The 25813-nt window shown below is 37.2% G+C and overlaps 2 protein-coding genes and 1 non-coding gene across 3 annotated transcripts in view; 1 reads left to right on the top strand and 2 right to left on the bottom strand.

Moving 5' to 3' along the window:
* Positions 1-1201, top strand: part of LOC141910092 (protein jagged-2-like) — a 50110-nt gene extending 48909 nt beyond the window's left edge. The window contains exons 23-24 of the mRNA XM_074800841.1: positions 86-254; positions 574-1201. Coding sequence (XP_074656942.1) covers positions 86-254; positions 574-986 — 582 coding nt within the window. The 3' untranslated portion in view covers positions 987-1201. The remainder of the gene's footprint in view (positions 1-85; positions 255-573) is intronic.
* A 7167-nt stretch (positions 1202-8368) lies between these two features.
* On the bottom strand, positions 8369-8501 carry LOC141898185 (small nucleolar RNA U3). The gene has a single exon (XR_012618536.1). It is a non-coding gene; the product is annotated as a small nucleolar RNA U3 (small nucleolar RNA).
* A 1344-nt stretch (positions 8502-9845) lies between these two features.
* LOC141914782 (synaptotagmin-14-like) overlaps positions 9846-25813 on the bottom strand; it is a 48661-nt gene continuing 32693 nt past the window's right edge. The window contains exons 6-10 of the mRNA XM_074806076.1: positions 18540-18816; positions 15199-15356; positions 12822-13011; positions 12402-12614; positions 9846-12040 (exon numbers count right to left, since the gene is read on the bottom strand). Coding sequence (XP_074662177.1) covers positions 11940-12040; positions 12402-12614; positions 12822-13011; positions 15199-15356; positions 18540-18816 — 939 coding nt within the window. The 3' untranslated portion in view covers positions 9846-11939. The remainder of the gene's footprint in view (positions 12041-12401; positions 12615-12821; positions 13012-15198; positions 15357-18539; positions 18817-25813) is intronic.

Here is a 25813-nt window from a genome sequence, read left to right as displayed (position 1 = left end):
AATTCTTTTCAAGAATTCTTTTCAAGATCAAACTTGAATGAAAGGATTGTCTGTAAAAATTTTTGTTTGATTATTTGTATTTCAGTCAACATCAGATAAGAATGTTCTTATCAATGCTGGGAAGCCCATGGTTCACAAAGCTGTCGGGTGCGTGGCTGAATTTCTGGGACAAAAACGAGAAAACAGCTCAACTTTTGAAGCCATCGTTGAGATTAAAGTTGAAAAAACTGTCTTTAATGAAAAAATTTATAATTGTAAGTTGTGATATACGTTTTGAATGCTTTGTACACTTTTGCTGGAAAAAAATGCTACTGCTAGATCTCTTGGGAAACTAGGAATAAACATCATATCAAAGACATTGTATCTGTCTCGTCGTGGAAAAGTGGGGTAGACTCGCAATCACCAGTTATCTCGTCACTGGTAGCCAAGGTTGTTAAGAAAAATTGCGGAAAATCGGGGAGAAAACCCTATACCGGGTAGTTAATTTCGAATATCGTGGAGAACCAATATATGGTGTCTTGAATGCATAAGGCGCACCAGCCCTCTAATACAAATAATTTTTTTTCATTGCAGCTCCTGCATTTATTTTACCACTGGTATGTTCAATTATTGTTATACTTGGGATTATTGCCTTGATATTGTTGTTCATTTGTCACCAACATCGTCAGCGGCAATTCAGGGAAGAGGAGGCGCAGACCCTCGAGCAAAAAACGAACAATGAAAACGAGGAGAACATGAGACGATATCACCGAAATCCTCTTTTCGATCGCGACAAAGGTGGCGGGACGCGCAAGAGTCCGTCGTCCGAAATGTTCGAAATCGTAGAAAAATATGAAAAAAGTCCACGTCGTCACAGCGGAGGCAAAGATTTGAACATTGATCCGACGAATAAGAATAATGCTCCGTTCGGAGACTACGTCAAAAAGAAAAATACGAATATCGAAAAGAGCCTAATGGACAAAACTGGCGGTTTAGTGGTTGTGTGAGTGTACACAAATTTTGTAAATATGTATGTATATATATATCTGCGTACAACAGGTGACCGTAATCGCAATCTTTATACATGGCAATAATTTGACGAGTACGGTAATGTTTTCGCGAGATTTTTGGAAGAACAACGTGGATTAACTTGACCTGTTCCGTGTTGTTCAGAAGCTACGACGCACAATTGTAAATTGAAATGTCTCATCGACAGAACAAGTACGATAACTAATGAAATATATATATATATATATATATATATATATATATATATATATATATATATATATATATATATATATATATATATATATATATACCTATATATATATATGTGGTCTTTTTCACTTCTTTTCATTGAATTTCACGTGATTTCATTCGATGTACATATTTATTTTCTCATTGTCTGGTCATTACCAACTGGAGCAGCAATCAATTTACAGCCAATCAAATGCCACTGATTTATAAATCGAACTTATTTGCTGGCCTTTCTTCGAATTACATAGGTTGAAGGCTTAGCCAAGTCTAAGGATTAGGCAAACGCGGATCAAATGTTTCTTTATTGTGTGGATACTTTTCGATGTTCACCTCATTTTTATATAGGTAAAATATAACTTTTTATCCATGACAACGATTGGTCGATTGTGATAATATATTGTACAACTATCAAATTAAGGGGATGTCGCAGGAATATTTTCTTAAATCCGTTATGAATTCTAGCTACTGACCAGTGTACGCTGTAGAGGTTATGCACCTGAATCTTATGTATTGTTACATACGTCTATATGCCATCACCTGGGACTTTTTTCTTTAGTTGGCATCCTGTGCTTGGTGGCCATTTCGCGACAAGTTCATAACCTTTATACGTCTCCAGTGTCCCTTTAATTTGATGTTAGCGTCAAATCTTAGATTAATGTGTATTAACTAATCATTAAGCAATCATGATGTAATCTTAAACGTAAATTAATTCGTATGCTGCTACAGCTGGTGGTTTGCCAGCAAACTCGAGATTGAGTCAAACTATACTTTTTATTTAAGGATAGTTTATTTTTTAATTTATTTATTAATTTGTTAATCGATTAATATATACTGGCACGTGTTGCTTACCAAGAATTATGTCATTACTGATATATGTGTCATGATGAATTAAAGCAACGTGTTTTGATTTTTTTGTTAAATAACCTGATATAATCATCATGCTAACCAGTGATTCTTTTGTGTAATACCAGGACATGTACTTTGATCTCAGTGGGTGGGTACCTCCTACATAAGGTGTACATGGTTAAGGCAGGTTTCAGTTGAGCTCAACCGATTCTGGAATAACTCATCCGCGGATGGTTTTATAGACTAGTTTCAACTGAAAATCGAGGGTTTACTCCGTTAATCGTTTAGATAATCCCTACTAGGGCATATCATATAATTAAAAGGGCACCCTGAATGAATGCTAATCGGAAAACATTAACTCATTTTTTGGAAATACAGAGAACAAGCTTGTGCTTTTTTAACTTCGTCAGGTATCAATTCAGTATTTTTCATTTTCCCGTGAAATTTCAGGGCAACTTGACATTTTTAAGAAGTGATGCACACCCCCCGCACCCTTCCATTGGATCTACTTATGCTACCTATTTACAGGCAGCAGTTCTTGGACCTAATAGAATGATATGAAACAGCACTTTTGGTCTGGATATCTCCAAAAGGCATTCCGGAATTGCAATTTATGACCCAATTTATGAATATGTTCAATCAAAACCTGCCTAAATCTGGAGTAATCTCTTTCCATTAATGGCCAACAAGGTATTGGCCTTCTTACTCTTGCCACAGAGACTTGTGTGATTTTTTGTTTTGTTTTGTTTCATTCACATTTAGTTCAGTTTTCATTCAGAGATAATTGTGGAAAGATGCTGTCATCACACACACCACACACATGCACATCATCGTTATTGCCATCCTTACATTAGACATTTGCCCAAGGTGAGCCCTTGCCCACTACATTGGACGCTTAAACTTTCTAACCGCAACCAGGGGTGGATCTAGGGGCAGACAACTATGACCAAAGTGTTTCATCAATAGTTATGAGATGCCTGGCCTTAATGTCTTTTGTGAAAAAAGGCTATAGAAATCCCAATTTTCGTGACAATCGTGCTGACAGGAATTAACAAGTATTGATCCTCTGTCTAGAATCTAGTGCATTTAAATCGCTTCCTTTTTTGAATCAAATGAAAAACTGGTATTCTAGGGATTTCATTCATTGAGGATTTATAAAGATTAATACATGTAATACTATCAAAAACAAAAGAAGTGTACATTTAAATCAATCTTTTGAATGTAAATGTTCAAGATGATTACTTAAAAGATTCAAATTGATTTTGAATAACGCTTGAATATTGTTGGTTCTGATCTGAAAAATAACGTAAAAGAATCTGGAAAATCATCATTATTATCATTATTGTCAATATTGATCGCTCTGTAAAAAAGAGACCTCTGAGTAATCATGCTATTTTTGAATACACGTGTTTAATGTACGGCAAACTCTATGCTTACCTCGGTACATCGGGGAAAATGTTGAGCATTTTTTATTGCGCGAATATAGAATTTCAAGGCAAGCATTTTTGCCGAGTCTTGCAGAAGTTGACTTTTCCATTAGCTTAAAACGTATAAACTTAATTTCATTTCTTTTTTTTCTACAATAACTAACATAACAAAACCAGTGGCAAATATGGATTTATTTGATGTATGTATATCGCCAATCATGAGATTGATCTTCGCTGAAATAGAATGAAGCTGACTTTTTTTTCGAAATTTTTTCTATAATCATGGAACGAAATAGAGTCATCTAGTCCGGTCTAACACCGAATCATGTGAAATAATCCTTTCTTAAATTAGAATAATTAAACACCCTGGTTATAGTATTTTTGCAAATGTGAAAGTGCCTATGTAAAGAAATATAGATATGATAATCGATTGGGACCAAAATTTTGTGTAACGTACTTACCAAAGCTTTATACCGTTTGAAGCTTTGATAATACCCTTTGATAAAGGGCGTATATTATGAGTTAATCTCATGCATTGTTGTGTGTATTTCGTACTTGATTTCGTAATTTCTATGCTAGACTATTTGCTTTAGACGATTCTAGCAGAATCATGAGAAGCAATGCTGAGGAGGAATTTAACGAACCCGCTGATGAACACGATCAAAATGGCAGCATCATGTATCTATCTTCATAATATGCAATTAGTCATTTAAAGGCAGCGACAAGCTTTTTTATACTTACAACACTATCTATAGAGCATCGGATCATTGTTAGATAAGCTTGTGTAGTAGTTGTTTATGTTCTGTATAATGTATGGATAAATTTTCCTTCAGTTTTTGTACGAAGTGTTATTTCGCCCAATGCTGCAATCGCGCTTTGATGAACAGATTTCAAAATCAAAATATGCTGGGCAGCCAAAACGATGTGCGTTTAGATCCTAAATCTGGATAACTCCCAGGTTGCTTTTGGTTTGATTCGTATTGAATGTAGCTTCCTTCCCACTACACATGAATGGGAATGTAATACTTGTTTGTTGAAGCCTGATAATTTCTGAAAATTGCATGAAACGAACGGAGAGGAATTGTTGTGCATTTGAGTGTGATATTTTATCTTCTGTGCTTTTCCTGTTAGATACATGTATATCTTATGTATGTACGTCTTTGGAGGAATTAAACTGCCCCGGTTCTACGCCAGTTGTCAATTCGAGTTTAACAAATCTCTAGGAGCTTCCAGGAATTATACTTCCTGGAAGCTCCGGTAATCGCTGTTATAGTTTAATTCCTCTGAGGTATTTCCAGATTTCAAAGCTTTGGACTGGTGAGATTTCTTGAGCTTGTTTATGTACAAGAGTGTGCAGAGTATTCCGATATATGGTTGACAATATTTTGTTCTCCGAAGTGCGATCAATCAAGTGTGAAAAGTTTCTTTCAGGATATATTCAATGTTCTCGGTAATCATAACGTGAACAGGTTAGCTATGAAATTCTTCTCATCACTCGTGTTAATAAATACGCCTTATGTAGCAATCGTGTCCTGTTCAAAGAAAAAGTGTTTTAAATAAAAAACTATTTAAGTATTTTTACATTTGTGTTCGATTCGGTTTTTTTTTGTTGTAAAAATGTAAGTTTCATGTGAAGCCATTGAGTATGTACAAGGACCTCTGAAGGAAAGATGAATAAAATTAACCGGGAATCAGTTCAGCAATCAAACACTTCAAGCCCCGAAGACTATAGATAGAATAAGTCTAACAGTCGTTTCTTCACATTTACACCAAAATTGATTGAAGCGTTTTCAAGACTTCCATTGAAAACTTCATGCCCTATATGTCTGTCTGCTGTTTCCGTTCCATCGCACATAAACCAATATTAAGAGATTTTCCTAAATTTCACGAAATGGGGTGTACTAGATGTGGTTAGTGATTAGATTTTGGGTACTAAGGTCAAGGAATCTTTCCATTTCTTGACTATAACTCATAAACAGGTCGACATAAGCTCAAGGTGCACTCTGGTGTTTCACCTGATGTGGGGCATAAGTCGTCTTCAACAACAATCTATTTGTGCCATAATTCTGAGTCCTAGTTTTTAGGCCTGTAGCTTTTAAAGGTTTGCTGTATATCATTAATGAACAGGCAGGTTTTGATTGCTCACCAATTCTGGAATACTCTTTTGGTGCGCTCGTATTCCTTGTGCCTTCATTTCAACTGGAGTACATTCTACCAATTCTGGAAAAGCATAAACCTGTAAACCTGATAGAAGCGTCCACTGAAGGAACTGCTTTTTTTAACCCTTTATATTTGAGACGAGTATACTTCTAGAACGCATCAGATGGGTTTGGATCAGCTGATTGCAATCGGTGGCCATCAAAATAGATCTCATGTTTACTTGTGATTATCCAATGTTTGTTTTCAGGGAGCATTGAATATTGAAATAGAAGTAATTTAGCCATCTACATAGCAGGTAACCTATGTCTATTTTGTAACCACAATTGCTCTTTTCTCACCAGCCGCACGCAGAGATAACTTGGCACGCATCAGGCCCAAGTTGAATTTGGCGTGTGCCTAATTAGAGAGCGCATTCTCATGTTAACAATTCACTAGATACTAAACACAGTGAGTCATTTCTGGAATCAGTTGCAATTCGTACGCAATAATTTGTATACCGGTATATGTTGTATATTTTGTAACAATCAAATTTATATTTTTAGCCCATGACAAGGGTTTCATTTTGGTGAGTTTCAAGGTTGTTCCTGCATAATTTCATGTTAAATATTGAAATTTTCCTTTATCAAGTGGCCATGGCATCCCTGGACCCCTAGTCACATCAGTTTGTCTCTTCCACTCAACAACGAAATAAATCGCATATACGTGTATATAGTCAATGATCCTGATTTGCAGAGGAAATCCATGGAAAACTCACTCTTGATTTGAAAGATAATTCAATTTTTATTATCTCAGTGCTGTCCTGAGCCATATAGAATTTATACACATTTGGGGGTTATAAAGTAGATATAAAAATTTGTTACAATAACAATAATCGGTAAATATTTAACCATATTCATTGAATTTTGAAGGTAATTTCTGAAGTAATAAAGAATGTTTGTCTCTAAAAAGAAAAAGTGCCAATGAAAATCTTATTTCTGCTTGACGAAGCAAGACACTCTGGATACTCGCTACTGTTTCAATCAGGTTTTCCCTCTTTGAAAAAACACATTGATCAATAAACAAAATATGAGCGGCGAGCTTTTAAAATTTTCTGACATTTTCTCATTCAATATCGTCAAATTATGAGATTTTTATGCATTCATTCAGATTTCAGAATCATTAATTCATGGTCACTTTGCTTCTCCCGTAGAGAGGACACGTCCGATAGGAATAGTTACGAGCGACGAAATCGAAATTTTAAAATCTTTCGTTATTCATAATTTTAAAAAGAAAAAAGTACAACAGTGATCATTAAACTTGGATCCAACAACTTTTGAATATCGAAAACCAACTAACAATATGTAAGTTTACAGATAACAATGGTAATACTTAAGAATGATAGGAGTTTAGTCATGAATATTGAACTTAATTCAGGTCAACTGACGATCCAACCCCATATTCAGTGGTAAGCACTCAGCAATAGGCTAACTACCATTTTTCCCACAGTTACGAGAATTCAAAGTTTCTAAGTATTTCATGGGCGATTTTCCTGATGTATAATGGAGTATTCGTGAAAGTGAAGTCATACATTTTTGAAAAAAGTTGCCATTAGGCAATCAACTGACATGCCACAACTATGTTACGTGACACTTATCATGTAAAATGAATGGCCCAAATATTTTCCAGGTAAGAGGGAAATCTATGAAATTCCCAAATATTTTCAAGTATCATTCTTAACTTCTCAAGTTTTTCTTGATTTCTCAGTACTGTCGGAATCATGAATTATGGTAGCCATTACAAACGATTTAAAGAAGTCATGTTGAAAAAATGTCCGATGGGAAAATACCATACAATACATTATGGAATCAGTCGACCTGAGCTTGGCTTTTAGTTTGGCTTTTCAGCTGTAATGATGTCTACTATTTCAGCTAGTTCTCAGAAATACATACATGTACACTGGCAATGAGCTGCAAAACCGAAATATATAAAGGAATGTTAGAAATGTATATATCCATGCATGAAAATAATGACACGATGACCGAAGATCGTTCAGGAATGTTAGACAGACAAAGTACGAAGAATAAAAAAATCAAATTCTAAACAGATATCAGCACAGCGTTATTTAACCAAGTGTTCGCCTATCCCAAATGATTTCATTTTGAATTGCGTGTAAAACACCCAAACTATGTAAGAGGCCCGATCGATTTCGACAAATTTTATAGGCTAGTCTCAACTATAGCAATAACAATGAGTTTGCTATTTAGAAAAATAAGATTCCATAGTACTACAGAGCCAATTTTTGAACTATGTGTCTAAAAGCGGTTAAAACGTCACTGGGGATAGGCTAACACTACTTTGAAAAAACGCAGCCCAAGAAAACAACATAAGGTATAAACAAACGAATTTGACTTGTACGTTTTTTGTATAACAAAATAATATATATATATATCCATTGTAAAAACGACATAACTAAATACTAATTCAATACAATACAATCATAATGAAAACGCTACGTAGGTTAAAACCAATATTTTTTCCAATAATTTCTTAACACGATTGTGATCAATATTTCAGTGAGCGACGCTTAAAAAGTAAATTGCCGGCCAGCAGTCAATTTCTTACAGTCGAAACAATTCTCTTTTGATTTCAATTACTCAAATACGCATCCTCTCTTGCAGAGATTTGAACCACTCATGCGAAATGCAGCATCACATGGACCCAATTAGAATTTACCTTGAGTATATTCAAACCTTCTGTAAAGAACGTCAAATGGATAAAGAGGTTGGAATAACATTTGCATGACCTTGTAGCGATACAAACTATAGAAATAATCCCTAAAAGTTTGATCTTAAAGATGAGATCATATTCTACCAAAAAAACTTGATATATTTCATTCCAGTATTGCGTTATCATGGCTAATGAAAAGGGAATAATTTGTTGAGGTTAGTTTTTCTTAAATGGCTTCTGTAGACATTGATTCCCAAAAGGCTATCATGAGCTGCGCTCTGGTCACTATCAGGTTCAAGTCCCCAAAAGGGAGGATGCTCCAATAACTTCAAAACTGATATCAAATGAAAAAACATGAGTTTTCTAATGTGAAAACAAAACAAAAACCTTCGAATATATACCTTATAACACTTGCATATCATTACTGATAATAGCACATCGATATAAGCCTTGTATACATCACTAACCCCTACACATTGCCCAGTTGCTCAGATAACCAATAAAAGCAGAAATAGATTAGAGCAGAGCACATGGTACTATCAACTCAAAAGCTGGGGACACGTTTGGTGCTTTGATTGTCAATTGCTGCAATTTGGTATCTATAGCTGCAATCACGCAGAGACTATATGCCTTGGTTAAAAATGGCCCACAATAGACACGCGCCAAATTTGGTCCGTGCCTAATAAAAGGCCGCTCATGAAAATCACCCATTTGAAGCTAAAACACTATCAAATCGATGTTATGGCAAGCAAGGTGAATCACTTCCAGAACCAGTTAGCATGGAATAGTTAGGCCCGGCACAGGACCGGTATGTTTTGGTCAGGCAAATTTGGCCCACGTCCACCTGGCACAGACCCATTTGGCATCAGTGCAAACAATTGACTCAGGCCTAATCTAGCACGAGCCAAAAGTGCTTGTGTGATCGTGGCGTATCTTTACGCAGTGTTTTTGTTGGAAAAAACCTTTTGCAATCGACAACTAATCGCACACAATAGTTAGAATGATTGGAGAAGGTGAATAAAAAGAATGAATGGAAAAAACACGCCATGTATACGCAGTATATATAATGAGTGACCTTCCAATTACCAGTAATCTTGAGTTTTACACAAACAATAAGCCAAACTTTTGAGAGCGACGGATCGTCGCCGACCGGAGATCTGCTACTGAATAGGAGCAACATGAAAGTTATTGGAAAAGCGACGATGATGATGTATCGAATATTTGTTTTGCAAACACATACATGACTACGATATAAGTGCCTGTGTGTATGCGGTGAGTATAGGTATAGCAATATATCATAGTTAATGTCAGAGTATAATAATAGAATCAATATTAAATATATATATATATATATATATATATATATATATATATATATATATATATATATATATATATATATATATATATATATATATATATATATATATATATATATATATATATATATTTTAATATCATATATATTTCGATTCAGTTGCAAATAGCTGCAACTACCGACTTCTTGTTCATTATCATCATCATCATTTATGTTTGATCACAGTATATATACATCCGTGTACGAGGATTAAATGCACAGCAATAGTAGTAGTAATAGCTGTTTATTGCAAATGAAGCTTTTTGAACCTTATATCCAGGAATTGGCTAACCACTTAATAGTCGGCTCGTGACATGTTCATGTTTTGATGTTATATCACGTTCATCTATGTCGATCTAGATGCATAAGCTTACCTACAAATTAATTCAAATATCGTGTAGTACCACACTTTTTGTCCCTACCCAAGTTGAATATTTCAATAAAATGTGACTTTCTGATATTGGATGCCGGTACTAAGCTGTATGAAAAATAAAATGTACTGGCATATTCAATGTAGTATCAGTCAGATAGATGTATTTTTTCTAAAAGCAGGCCATCAGCAAATACCCAATATTTCTTTGCTTTAACGCATATCTTCATAAGGATAACAAATGAATGCTGCATAAACACTATGGATCTTTGAGAAGAGATTGTTTAAGAATTCAATACCGGTAAAAGTGAAATCATACATATTTCATCTGTTTCGAATTACCGGCAAATACTCAAGAATTCAAAGAATATGAGGCTGCATAACTTTCTTCTCAAAGACACAAACCTTCTATCTGATGGTGTATTTTCTAATCGAGAATTTTAAGATGTTTGGCAGTGTCATGAATAGTAATACCTACTAACACAGAATGGATAATCTTTTACAGACTAGATCATATTTGTCAACGTATGCCAACCCCCAGGTATTCAAACCTGGTAGCATCAAGGGGCAAATCCCCTTAAATACCCAAGTTCTAATATTTCAATAAAATGTGACTTTCTGATATTGGATACCGGTACTAAGCAGTGTGAAAAATAAAATTTACTGGCATATTCGACGTAGTATCAGTCAGATAGATGTATTTTTTCTAAAAACAGGCCATCAGAAAATACCCAATATTTCTTTGCTCTAAGGATAACAAATGAATGCTGCATAAACACTATGGATCTTTGAGAAGAGATTATTTAAGAATTCAATACCGGTAAAAGTGAAATCATTCATATTTCATCTGTTTCGAATTACCGGCAAATACTCAAGAATTCAAAGAATATGAGCCTGCATAACTTTCTTCTCAAAGACACAAGCCTTCTATCTGATGGTGTATTTTCTAATCGAGAATTTTAAGACGTTTAGCAATGTCATTAATAGTAATACCTAATTTTTACTGACTAGATCATATTTGTCTACATATGCCAACCCCCAGGTATTCAAACCTGGTAACATCAAGGGGCAAATCCCCTGCTGTAGCACAAACAGGTATTTTGGGCAAGTTCATTTTCTCTTCAAAACGCCCTGAGCCAATCGATGTGTGTGCATGTGTAAAATGAACAAAACCACAAGATCGGATGATAACACACTGTTTTAATGATTCGGGAGGAGGTTTATTCTACAGCAGGGGTCTGTGGCTTTCGTTTCAAGTCCCCAGCGCACACGAGGATGTTGTGACATGATCCGGCTTCTACACTTATTCGGTACAATTTGTTTGCCCAAAGAGAGTTAACTCTGAATGCTTCTGACTAGAGATGCAACAACTTAAGGGTCAGTCGCTCAAAAGTTGGTTCGAGTTAACTAACGCGCAATTACCATTCGAATTGCCGCTATAGAATTTATCCACCAGGACCCAATTCCACAGCCATATGTCAAATTTGAATCAAGTTCACTTTTCACGCTAGAGTCAAATTTTCATTGGAACATTGTTGACTTCGACCAGCCATTAAATAACTGGCCAGCAGGTTTTTCAATTGAGCTTTCACGGTATTTCATGCGGCACATTCAGCCTTAGGCCAGCAGGTTGCCCAAACACCGTAAGTATATCATTTCATGAACATGCTACGTTGTATATCCCTAGTAGCAGTACAGTACATACATTTATGACCACTTGGGTCATAACTATCAGGATGTAACGCGATGTTTAACACAACGACACCCAATTTTGAAGAGAATTCTTTGTTTAATTCTTTGGCTTCACATCAATAAGACAACGTGAAAGCGCATTTTATGCCTCTAGAAGTACATGCCAGCGACAGCATTGTTCACCCTTGCTATCAACCATATCTTTCCAATGTGATAATTCTTCCTCTCCGCTGCTATTCAAACCTAGAAATGATTCAAAGAAAAGATGAGTCAGATATCATCGCTAATGCTATAATGTTGGCATATATATTCTAAACAATTTGAAAGAACGATATCAAGGAATTTGAGAAAGCATTGCAGAACTGGGTCCATTGTCCACAGGCATATCTAACTCTATTAGAGCTCAATTTTAACTCATAACACATAGCTCAACTCAAAAACAAACTGCGAAAATACCTGGTAGGTAAAAAGTGAAGTAGCGCAGAAAAAGGTTGAATTGTGAACCCAAGTCCAAATGACTCAATGACACGCATAGAACTGAGAGCTTTAATACACTGACACTATACAAGTACAAGCACAGAACTGATACTCAGTGGATACATACCTGTTGAAAACCAGCCAATCATTTCCTTTCGTTTCATGCTACGTTTATTGTACACGGATACCATCAGCGTGACGTCGGGAAGTTGAAACAACGCCACTTGGAACATAAACGTTTCTTTGAAAAGCGGATTCGGCTGTCCTCGGCGGATTGAAGTTTTACTGCGCGCTATCTCTTGGCCATTAGCGCTCATGAGCGTAATCTTCACATAAGTATCTGACGCAAGAAAACAAAACAACATAAATATTCAGCAAGTAATATGATCAGTAGCAAAATTTTCTTCATAGAAATATGAAAGAATATGGTCAAACTAATCACATTCCTCTTCGCATCAAACAAATCACATCAGTATTTCTCGCGGAGAAAATAGTAACGAAACAATGAAAATCAGGAACATTCGGAAGTTCTGTGTTTGTGACATACCTGGAGCCCTAGTCATAGCCATATTACGGAAGTTACTTCCCTTAATAACTTCGACGCTCAAACGCCCGGTGGTTCCGTTATACGACAATCCCAGCAATAATTCCGGCATGCCTCCGTGTTGCATTGATTGTGTCGACGATGCGCTATCGCTACGTGACAAGCTACTAACATCCATTTTTGAATCGCCGTGCTAGAAAAAATATGAAAGGCAATAAATAACAAGCATAGAAAATATGTGACTCATTCTAGAATGTTTCGAGAAGCTAACAGATCTCATCAAGAAAGACCTGAAAAGAGTTGCTTAATGCGTCATAACGTCAACCGGTGTAATTGAAAAACAAAAACAGGCTCAAACAAGTCAAACTATGATTAATATTGAAACTATGATTTATATTGAAAATCATGTCCCCGTAAGCTTTTAATGGAATATCATTCAGATTTCCATCATCTAACTCGAATTATCACTTCGCTCATATGAAATCACAAACGACCTCAATTCATTTTAGTAACAATGAGTCTGGTTAAAGCTAAAATCGACAAATCGCCAAAAAGATTTAATCACCGATTTAACTTTCCCATGTCCAACGGTCCCAGCTTCAGCCATATCAAATGTTCATAAAATCCTATTTCAAAATCTCAAGCAATGCTTTTGCTCTTATTGTTTCAATGTTCATCTGCACAATGCAACGGTTATTGGATTTTGTCACAGGTGATATAACTATTGGGACCAATTAAAAAAGATGTTTTAATTTGATCGATTTATACAAGGTACTTCAATCATCTATATCAGAGTTTTTTTTAAACAGACCAAACAGGAAAACATTTGTGATAGATGTCCTCCGAGTTGATATGCTGCTTTGTTACCTGTGTTTCTGGTCATTCCACCTGATGATGGCTGTTAGTCAACTATGTCATGAAATTCTATTGCCGGACTTCATTCATTTGAAGTTTACACAAATTATAGTGTTTCATTCAACTACTAACTTGACATCGAGAGCCAAAATAGAGCAATAAGATGATAGGCTTGGATTTCATTCTTAGCCGATTCCAAAACCAATTGGTTTGATATCCTTGAATGCTGTGATATTTGCACATTCCAAGAACCACCCCTATTGGTCGAACCAACAATACTGTAAACCTTTCTATACGCCAAACTGATTTTCACCATCTATGAATATTCAGGTATTCAGACAAAGATGCTGAATTCGACATGGATGAATTTCAAGACATATTCTCTGGGTCGAAGCTGAACTGTTGTGATCTAATTCCTTTATGTTTGTGTTAGATTGGCTCGACAACCAAGATTGTTAGACTGGTCAAAGTCTTATCCTAGAGTGCATAACTGGCTCCTCGTGATGACATAAAAAGACTTAGTCTTTAACAATATCCATCAAAAATGAAAAGTCTTTAACAATATCCATCAAAAATGAAAAATAAAATAAAGAAATCTTTTGGTTGCCGGCAGTTCTGTACTGAAAAAAATGCCAGTGAAAAAGATCAAGGGTGAAATATTGGAGGCAGCAAAATACACCAATCATTAGATTGCTATGAGCTATCGGGATAAAGCTTAAAAACTGCAGTTACCACAGTAGCAAAGATCTCAAGACAAGAAACGCCGCGGCATGAAAGGTTTCTATCAAAGGATAATCTTCTGCATAATCTCAGTATGAAATCAAATGTAGCCTTTGACATTATGGTTATGCCTGTACGGTAAATTCCAGTTTTATCTGGGATCAGTCCGTAGCAAAGGAACTAAAGCTTTACCTAAAGGCATATCTGCGTAAACCTTTTACTCCCATTTCATATTGAACGAACACGGCAATCTACAAAATCTATACTACCCTGGTACGCAAAACATAGGAACCATACCATAGGAAATCTTTTTAAATACCACAGAATTTTTAACTTAACCGAAGTAAATGTGGTTCACAAAAGAACTGTCTCTACTCTCTCTACTGTTCACAAGTAAAATTATTGTACATACGATAATTGTCGGTGGCATTGAAATGTTTGCCTCTTAAGCCTCGGCACTGTAAATTTGGGCTGGGGAATATATGTCGAATGTCTGAAAAGGTTTATCAATTTCCAATGTACAATAAAAACCTGATAAATAGCATTACCGATGTAGGTATGAGGCCCTAGTTCGACTACTGATATGCCTAAGGTTTGTAACCTTTTTCATTACTAACGACAGCCATTTAGCAGCTGACTGACAAGGTTTAGTTCATTTTCATTGAGCGATTTATTTTGACGTTCACTCCCTAATGTTTTAGTACAGCACGTATCGTTTCAGTGATTTCTACCTGTCCGGAGGGCAGTGCGTATTTTGCAACCCCTTTTTTTAGTGCCCATAAAGAACCCTGAGTTTTGAACTTACGCTGATATTGCTACGCGGTTCTAACGTGAGATTATGAGTCGTTTCCGTGTCAAGATTTAAAGATGCGAAGCCGACCACGCTTTCCCCGATCATACGTTCTCGTCGCATGCGTTCACAACCGTAAAGTCTAAATCTGACTCCCATATTTGATACTTCATCTAAAAATAGAACAAGAAAATTAATTTTAGAAAATTATTTGATGCCTGGGGAAAAAATGTAGAATTTCTGGGCTAAGCTAATGTGGAATTGCAAATTTGAAATCGAAGTTTTAAGAAATTTGGGGAATGATGAGATTTGGCGATTGGGTAGATGAAACAGGTCTTCGACTCTAGTAGTGGTTTAAATTCTTTTATTGAAAATTCTCAATAATTGATCGCGAACTTGCGACCGACTTCATTTACTTATGCCTCTAAGCTGGTCTGCAACTTCATTGCCTCCATGGATGAAGAAAGAGCTCTTCTGATGTCTGCTTCATCATGACTTCGAGCATATCGTGTGGCCTAGCCAGCCGGCCCGGGCCACGGGTTTGGCTGTCACTCGATATCCTAGAGTCTTGAGTCTGGGTGGGTTGAAGTAGACATTGTCATTTAAAGTAACTCGCTTATGTTGTTCTGTATGAATTACCCGTGTGTCATGTATGTTGTATTAATTTATTTTAAAATTTTTATTTATTGAATTTGGGAATTTTATCCCGGAATTTCAATGTAATAAGGATCAATAAATAATTGAATTGAATTGTCACCTAATACACATGCCATCAGAGGACACGGAGCCGTATATGACAGCTATGCTATTATAAATTGCTAATCTCACGAAACTTGCATACTCCTAATATCAAACATATTTTCTAAAACGTTTGAATATTGAAATTATATGTTTACACGTTTTTATATTGACCGCTTGTAGCCGCTGATGAAATTCACGCTTGCCCTACTCAGATCGTAGATAGCTTCGTCATTTCACCGGCATGCCCACGTCAGGGTCTGACTTTTATATCAGACTTCCGCATCGTGTATACATCCGCCATTTAACCGAATAATCCGATTTACTTATCATTTCTATTTATGCCTGTCGCTTCTGATATAATCATACATCCTTTACTATTACAATATGTCTTCTAATGATATTCAATGCAATATAACATTTCGATGTTCAAATATAGGTCATTATATAATCACAGGAAGCCATTCTACATCTATGTCAATAATATTTTGCCAGATAGCTTGTTTGTGTACACATAAACCTGTGACGTTTTGCACATCGATTTACGGCTGTCGTTTGTAAAATGACGCTGAATGGTTAGCATTGTTTAGGTTTCATAATGGTAACGTTTTATAACGCGTCAAAAAATCATTATCATTCGTGTTTTTTCAATTGTTAATTTACGTTCACACTACTACATTACTTAGACCAAATGGTGGTTAATCAGACAATACAGTACCACACTAGTCAGGAACTTGCCCACCACAGCCCCCTGCCCAGGTTCCCTTTTGAAAATCCACTTGATAAAGGCTTCTAATCCCCTGTACTGACCTTAATCTAATATGCACTAAAAATGCATAAAAATGTACCTAAATTTTTCAAAATCTTCCAAGCATCTCACTCGCCAGGACACCCGGCCACAATTAAAAAGTGCCCTTTCTTCCTGCCTAAATCCGCCCCTTGTATTGCATCTTGGCGACAATAACCTTTGAGGTTTTTTACCCCAAAATAAATTGGGGCGTCCTCTCCAATCTACAAAATATACCGTAATGGTTGTGCTATCATTTCCTCCGGGGATATAGCGATAATGATCTTTTGTCCTCAGGCAGAATTACCTCCCCGACGTTGGAGGTTGCGATCCAAAATCGAGAGGGTGTTTCCTCTCCTCGGAGACAATCTCCCAACAGAATATCAAGATTTGTTCTGCAGATATTACGCTTAAGAGCTCAGATAACCTTGGATAAATCAAAGGAAGGACAGAAGGATGGATGGAGCCAGACACTAAGTCCCCTGACCGCTATTGCAGAGACAAAGACAGCCTTAATCCAAGATTTATCTATAAGACCAAAAACTGGCCACACATTCAAATGTGATTGAACCAGCATTACATAGCACAGAATAGTTTGAAATACAGTGGAAGAAATATAAGCCGCGTTCACATGAGATTCACAACTTAGTAAGTACCATATCATGACATTATTATGAAATCTTGAATATGTTTCGATTTCTCTAAGCTAGTAAACTAAAGGTTGCGTGGGTGAAATGCGGTATGAGTTTCAGGGGTGCCGCAGTAATTAGTAGGCAAAAACAAGAGAACAGATGAGAAGAGACATTTCCATAATAGACGTCGACCAGTAATACTAGCTGCTGTCAGAACAAAACATTTTCTACGTGAATAAAGTGACAAGAAGCACAGTGGAAGCTAAGGGAGGGTCACCCAGAGGCATGTTCCGACAGAAAAAAAAGAACACTCTTAGAATAGAATGGTGAGACTGTGCTGAGTATCTAGGTGGGAAAAATTTGCGGAACAAATGAATTCTGAGAACTAGATAATTGAGGACCCAGGAATTGTGTGGATCTAGCACATGCACAAGTCAGTCTTCCATACATAACTTCTTGAATCGAAATATTCAGACATTTCAACCTGTTTTAGAGTCGATGATTAAAGGGTCAGGAACAGATCCAGGCTTGAAGAAAGGGGGTTCACCTCATATGAAAACAGCACTTTATAGTCGTGGCTGGAGTTCTGGCGAGCGTCGAAGGCACGATACGCTTGTAAAATTTAGGTACATTTTTATGCAATTCTAGTGTATATCATTATACTGCTCAAAACAGTATTGTGGACTTTCGTCATAGATCAATGTCAGGTGTAATTTGTCACCTGTGATTTTCAAGAGAGCACTTGGTCAGAACCTGAGGGTTTCCATTATGGACATTCTTAGCAAATACCAAGCTCACCTAGAACCAACCCACTAGAAAAACGCTAGGTAATTCTGTACAGTTCTGTTCAAACAGGTGCCATGCAACCAAATCATGGTTTCACACTATAATCTATTAGAAAATCAAACTGATTATAATTTGACTTTCTTGTTACACAACTAGCTTGGCCTGAAGTACATGCTCGATTATAAAAACTGACCAACATAAAAGATACCACTATCTTAGAGATGGACATCACATAGCAGGATTATGAAAGGCAACCTACATTATTTTTTTTCTTGGTATTTATTTATTCATTTGTGTCTACGTGTCATAAACAAAAATATCTAGATCTGGGAATCTAAAACTGAAGAAGACCACCTGGTCAGAAAGCTGGTCCCTCAACAAAGCTATAGCTAGTCCACCGAATGTAATCTCACCTTTTGGCACCTTGAATGAAAAAGTTTCATGAAAATCAGGATTTTCACCATTCTTGATTTTCGTTTTGTGGCGTTGTTTTTTCGTCGGCAGCAACAACATGCGTATCTGCGTGCTGTTGGCGCCGCCGCGGTCTTTCGACGGTATCTCGCGCGCTTGCCCGACGGTGATGTTCATCTTCGCCTTTTCCATATCGTACAAGAACGTCACCTCCAAGTGGCCGCATTTCGAGATTAGCACCGGCTCTTGTTGCAGATCGCTCACGTCAAACAGATGCTCCTGGAAAAAAGAACATAAAATTGCTGCAACGAATTCTCGAAAATTCAACGAAAATTACGAAATTATGCTCGACATTTCAGAGCTACACGAGCGCGCGCGCGCGCTGGGATTAATTTCGAGGAGACAAATTGAAAGCCATTGCCGAGAACGAAATCAATGCAAAACGAAGTCTCCCGAATCGCATGAAACATACGACGCACGCCATGCTAGGTTTCACTAGTTGATTTGCGCTGTCAGCTGTGATCGCAAATAGCTAGCTGAATTTCAAATTGGAAAGTAATTGTCCACGAGGTTTCAAAGTGAAACCGGTGACTGAATTTTTTTTTGGAAACAATAAAAGTCGAACACGTCGATGGCTCGATATTCCGCGGCGCCGTGTCGACATCAATAACGGCGAATAATTCTAAAATCAAAAACGTTCGACATACATGTAAATTGATACTGAATAGGTACAGGTAATACGGAAATAATGTGCGTTAAAATCATACATAAAATATGAAACATAAAACAAGCGGTATGAGTGATAAACAAAACGTAGTGCTTCGCGTTACAAGTAGAAACGTTCTACTGGGAACCACAAATCACCTTCGTGTAACGGAACGAGAATTAATCATACCTAACGCATGTGCCACACACACCGTCCTTAAAATATAAACGTGCTTTACTTTATATCATTAATTTAGACCTTCCTCACAAAAATATGCGATCCCGCCACAACCATGGCCTCCTAAAGGGACACACTAAAGCCGCATTTGCACGTTCTGTCCTGTTTGGCCTGTATGGTCTGGAATGGAATCGCATTCGCACACTTTTTCCAATCGGCAGTTATGACCTGTCCTGATGGATGAAACATAGTGATTGACAGGCCATTAGAGCGAGGTTTTCATTCACTACACGCAGTGATGGCGCATTCTAAAACTGGTCCGTTCTAAATTGAAAAGGATCACTTAAGCGTGGACTTTGCTGTGATTGGTAGAAAATATTCCACTCCCGTATCTGTATCACCAGCGGAAATACCAGAAATCGGCAGACAACGCAATACCCATAAATCAGAAACATGTCACCTAAATGTCACGTGTCGTCAGACACAATGGCTGAAATACTCGGCCGGAGTGACCACCAATCCCTAATTACCATGGTGACATCTAAAACATTTAGCTTTTGTTTCTTGTCAATCTGACTCGACTGTTCGAGAATTGAATGCAGACTCGACCTTCTCAAGTTCAATTGAAACGTATCCATAATTTCTCAAAATGAATGAATGATGAATGAAATGCAACACTTAAAATCGATCTTAGAACTGTACTGAAATTCTCGTGTGAACGCCCCTTAATTTCATCAAGAGATGATATGCCAATTTCTTAATGCGGGAGGCTAAGAATCTAAACGAAAGTTTTGATTGAGATGTCCTATTGTCGTACACATCTCATTGCAAGTTGTCTCATTGCGAGGTACGTACACCATGCCACCACTGGAAGATTGATGAAGGCAGCAATCATTTCTGAGGATTCCGAATGATTCTGATATGTCTCGCCAGCCAGTCAGATGGATGATTTTAATATAGCTGCACTTTGTTATTTAATATCCGATGAAAATCATAAAAAGGAAACTTCGAGAACACGTACAGGATACCTAAAATATCAGCTACGGGAAATTTGACACCTGCAACATCAATTTGGTTCGATGTCAACAGTTGATGCTCAACGCCGTCATCAAAATATGGATAAATCATTCAGTTGTGTTGTCACCTTGGCAAAAGATATCATTGAAAAAAATCGGTTCCTCGATGAATGTACCTATGTGGCTGTTCAGCTCCTGCTCCCACAAAATTATTGAGTGTTAATTATTGTTGAGTTCCCTATTGGTAAATGCTGATAGTATAAATATATTGTTCCCCTGTGGTTACGAGCCCTCAGGCGGCTGTAAAACTGTCCTAAGAGGATCAGCCCAAAAGGGGGATATGCTGCTTGCTTACAGAAACTTCATTTAAATCGAACCCCCTGATCATTACATACAGTCATTCGCAGATATTGCGTATGCATTACATTTCGCGCTGCGCTAAGTTCATACACATTTAGGGCAAAAGATGGACCCTCGCATATGAGCTGCGGAGGGAGTTTTACATACAAATTTTTCGGGGCCTTAACTAGCTTACTGCAGAATATCTTTGCTCAGCGAAGTTCAGAGAAAAGCAACAGATTAATCCAGAAACAAAATATCCATTATAAACATCCTTACTAGCTGATTACACCTGGCACCACCCATTGATATCTCCGTAAATGATGTGATTAGGATTTCGTCAAGACGACCCTATCAGATAGATGCGTTGTTTCAAAGCTGATACACAATTAATTTCAATTATGAATCAACAAGATCACAATATCCGCGATGAAACAATAAATGTAAAATCTGATACCTATAACCTATGCACAGTTCTTTTACATATCACTTTAGACGGAAGAAGGGTGGTAGGAACTACCCGAAATATTTCAAGTATTTTTGAATAAACTTTTTAATTCTTTCAACAATTCTGGGATCTAACATTTATAAGTTCAACTATATTCGTAGAAACTTGGTCCTAAGTATATTCCCATACAAACTGACCAAGTAATGACTTTCAAAGATGCGCAGTGACCAAATGTCAGTGATGATTACTAAGATGAACTTTGTCGTCAAGAATCTGTAGTAGTAGTGCCTGTGCGAATGAGATACTGATTAAAGTTTAGTATCAGCTGTCATCGTTTATTAGCTGTTAACAGTTGGCCATTGTCACTGGAGATGAGACGATAATGAAGCATCGCGAAATATATCACAGTGTCCAGTATATATGAATTGACCATGTAATCCATAGAGTAACATTAACCATGACATGAATCAGTGTTAACATTTATAAATATCTAACGTCGTACGACTACTGGTGATGAGTACTCAAATATGTGTGTTATTGATAAACTGCGCAAATTTTCATTCATTGAACATCTAATGTATTCCATATGTTTATGAGAATGAATGGGAATTATGAAGATGCGATTTATCATAAGAGTTGATTTTTGGGATATCAATTTTATGAAAAGATAATTTTACTTTTGCTTTCTACCATCGATATTCCGAGTAAATATAATACTAATAAATCACATCTTCCTAATACCCATACATTCTCATATACCGGTATACCCTACGATAGAATATTTGCTTTACAATTTTATACGATTGTTATTAAATTCTATATTTTTCGACCAAACTTGGTGTCACAGATTTCTGATTTTATGAGACTTTATTACTGCCCCGAGGCTCGAAGGTAGATCTTATGGTTCCAGGTGAAAAATATCTCGACCACCAAAATGTTGTTAAAAATGATTATCGGGTATTAGAAAAAATGACATTTCTATCGAAATGAAGATCTGATTAATTTCAGACTGGATACATACGTAATCGAACCCACATTAAACACATCGTTTGGGACCAATGAAATCTATCTGGTTTTTGACGAATCATAAAACCATTAAACATCATACAAGAGAAATCGTGCGATAATTCAGCCAATGATGTTAAGTTCTTAAGTAAAAGAGTATCAGGCTCGTACCGAGCTTTTTTGAGGGGCAGTTCTATTTCAAGAAAAGGGCACTTTTCACAGTGAAAAGGGGCACATTTAACTATCGAAAAAAGGACTGATCTTAAAGATTAAGTGCCCGGGTACCTGAATAGAATCATTCGAGAATGGATTACCTTTCATTTTCCAAAAAAATCAAAGCAATGAAAATCATATCCAAATTTCGAAAAATCTTGACCCAATTTCAACACTGACTTTTTGTGAAGAGCAATTTTAGGGGATCCGTTCTATACCCCCGAACCCCCCCCCCCCCCAACACGGGCCGGTATTTTGAGCAGCATTTCAGTTAAAGACTATTAGCCATACATCAGGCGTACTGATAATTGCTAATAGCAAAAATACATAAAGAGAGATGTTTATGTATTTTTGCTAACAGTCTTTAGCCGAGACATTGCGCAAATATAATAGAAGTGTATATATATATATATATATATATATATATATATATATATATCATATATACACTTCTATTCAAGAACTTTTCATCTTTGGCTGAATTATTGTGGGATTTCTCTCATATATTCATCTTACACGGATATTGTGTATCATCTTGACCTAATAAACATCATATCCTACATTAATGTATTAATCCAGATAAGACTAATTTGAATTAAGAGCATCCACTTAAGCCACGATCACATGGAGATGACTGGACCCAGGCCAAATCGGCAAGGATCAGGCCCGGGCCAAATTTGTTCACACGCAAACCACTCACACGATACTAAACAATGCTTAAACCAAGCGAAGTGAGTCACTTCCGGAATCAGTTGCAATTCCCACGCAATCATTTGTCCCATCCTCGAGCCTGGTCCGAGGTTTTTGGCAGGGCTAGATATTTCTAAATTCACCTTGGATAGCTCACAATTAGCGTATGTCAAGAACTGAGAATATCAATAATTTCAATCATTCATATTTCTTGCTAAATTCTCTCAGGAAAAGTAAGTAACCATTGTCATCCATTATTGAGGCAACATTAAAAGAGGGAGATACGAAACAAGTTCAAAATTCAGGAGTAAGTTTAAATGAAATGCCGCCTACTTTTAAAAATGTTTGTAGAGGCTATGAATTTGATCGCAATCCTCGGGAAGAACCAATTTGAAAAATAGACCAGGCTTCCACGATACAGGATGAATTATTTCATAATTTCGCCCTTTTTTCTTTGCACATAAGCTGACATACCTCTGGTGATCCAGTATCAGTTCCATTCAGTTGAGCCATACTAAATACGTGCGAGCTACCATCCAGATTTAAACACTAATCTTACTCATGTATGGATTTGCGCATGTGCTCGCGATTTTCATTAAACAGCGGCGACCACGTTGTTACGTTGTTTATTCCGATTTGACTTTGTAGTTAGTTGTTGTGTAACTCTCTCGCTCACAATGAGCCATATTTGTAAATCGCAGCAACGACGCCGGTTCTCTCTCGTACTCGGTGTAACCATGGTAACAAGAAGCCGATGCAGCCATTTGTGTAGAATTTCATCACCTGACACAAAGATCATTGTTTTTGAAAACTTTCAAACCTGACGATGACGCGAACCTTCGTACATATTTCATTTAAACGAAATTGAAATTTCAAGTTCTCAGTTCCCAGGGCCCAGTTTACTATCGTCTAGAAATAACCGATACCTATCACAATGAGTGCATATTATATAACTTTCTTTGATACCTAAAATGCATAGGAGCGAACCAGGATCGAGGTTTCTTTGTTTTTTCTCACTTTTGGGGGTGGCCAAAGAGATCCCTGGACGCTGATTTTGACAGAGCCACAACCACCAGCATTGACGACGAATGCTGCAAATAAAAGACTTCTCTGCAACTTTCAAAGAATAAACAAGAAACGCCGCAGAACTCGTTTAGTTCGTTACACCGTAGATTGCGGTAATGAGGGAATATGGAAGTGACAAACGTTCAAAAAGAAAACTATCAATGTAAGCCGCTTGAAACGACTTGGACGCGTTAATACATCGTCAAAACCTGCAACAGTAATCACCTCGATTTCTGGATTTGAAAAAACAAACAAAAACAAACATGCACAACCGAATAAGCGACCATGATAAAACACCCATAACCAATATAAATATATACATGTGTGTACATCAACCTGGTTCATATACGGTAATGCTGTTTAGACCTCGTGCGCGTTGAATAATGTATCGTCACCGTGCCTTCTCCGGTAACCGTATAAATATCTAATAACTACCTCTCTTTTACTGCTTCTACTGTGACAATCGCCGAAGCCGCTGTCCATTTGATGTCCGGACTTATAATCGAACGATAACGAACTCCTAGAACTCGCCGTCGCGGTCGAGCACTCGCTCAACGTCAACTGGTCCATCGAACGTATTCGATAGCGTAATCGCGCCAGCAACAAACTTTTATGCGACTTGTCCGACACGGAACTCGTCGGTGATACCTTGTCACTGCTGCCGATCTCTCGGAGATTGTGCATCGAGCGCGATTGCCCAGCATCCCCGCCGACGACAAGGCGGTTTCGATTCGTCGCGTACGCCTTTTCGAATTGGGCCGGCGCGGACGCATACAACGCGCTCGTCGACATCGACCGGTGGGACTGTTTCAGTAAGTTTGTATGCGTCAATGAGGCTAGCTTGTCTCTTATACGTTTACGCTTCGACTTTTCGTGACGTTTTTCGACGATTCGTTCGTCTTCGGGAATATCGATTTTGATGTCGGGCAGTTTTCGTCGTTGAGTCGTTCGCGGCAGGGGTTCGCTGGCGCAGGTTTGGATCGACGCCCGACAGGCAGTGGCGGAGTAATACTCCTGCCGACGCTTTTCCATCAGAGCGTGTAACTGATGAACGTACCCGAGAGACTTTTTTGGCGGCGGCACCTGCGAGGTGTCGTAACCCTGAGCTTTCAGCTTCGCGAGTTTCGACTGAAAAGATATTCGTTCATCCATTTTCAATACGATGAAAATATAGAAAATTATTCCCTTCCGTTGAAAATTTCCGAAAGAAATCCGAATAAACAGTATTAAAAAACATAGAAAAAACAACATTTAACCCACAGAAGACTTCACTGAAATTATGAGAAAAAACGATGTTTACAATGCACACCGATAACTACAAAAAATGTACTTAAGAAGACATTTTTACGATAAACGCATAGAATACAACCAATAAATGCATCAAAAAGAGTGATTGATATAAATGAAGCAGTTTCTCAACGTATGATATGCGCAATACATGTCATAAAACCAGTCCAGCCAGATAGCATCGCAGTATATTCTCAATTATTTTACACCTGGCGTCAGCCAGTTGGTTGAACTATTATATACGAGGATGAATTCCGATGTACTGGTTACCGAGTTCTGAACAAACTATAATTATAAACAACAATGTAATGACTACGCTGATACTGCTGA

The sequence above is a fragment of the Tubulanus polymorphus genome, chromosome 1 (assembly GCF_964204645.1).
Source record: "Tubulanus polymorphus chromosome 1, tnTubPoly1.2, whole genome shotgun sequence".
In the NCBI taxonomy this organism is placed as follows: domain Eukaryota; kingdom Metazoa; phylum Nemertea; class Palaeonemertea; order Tubulaniformes; family Tubulanidae; genus Tubulanus; species Tubulanus polymorphus.
Note: the sequence above shows the minus strand (reverse complement) of the source record. Positions and strands in the feature narration are given on the sequence as shown.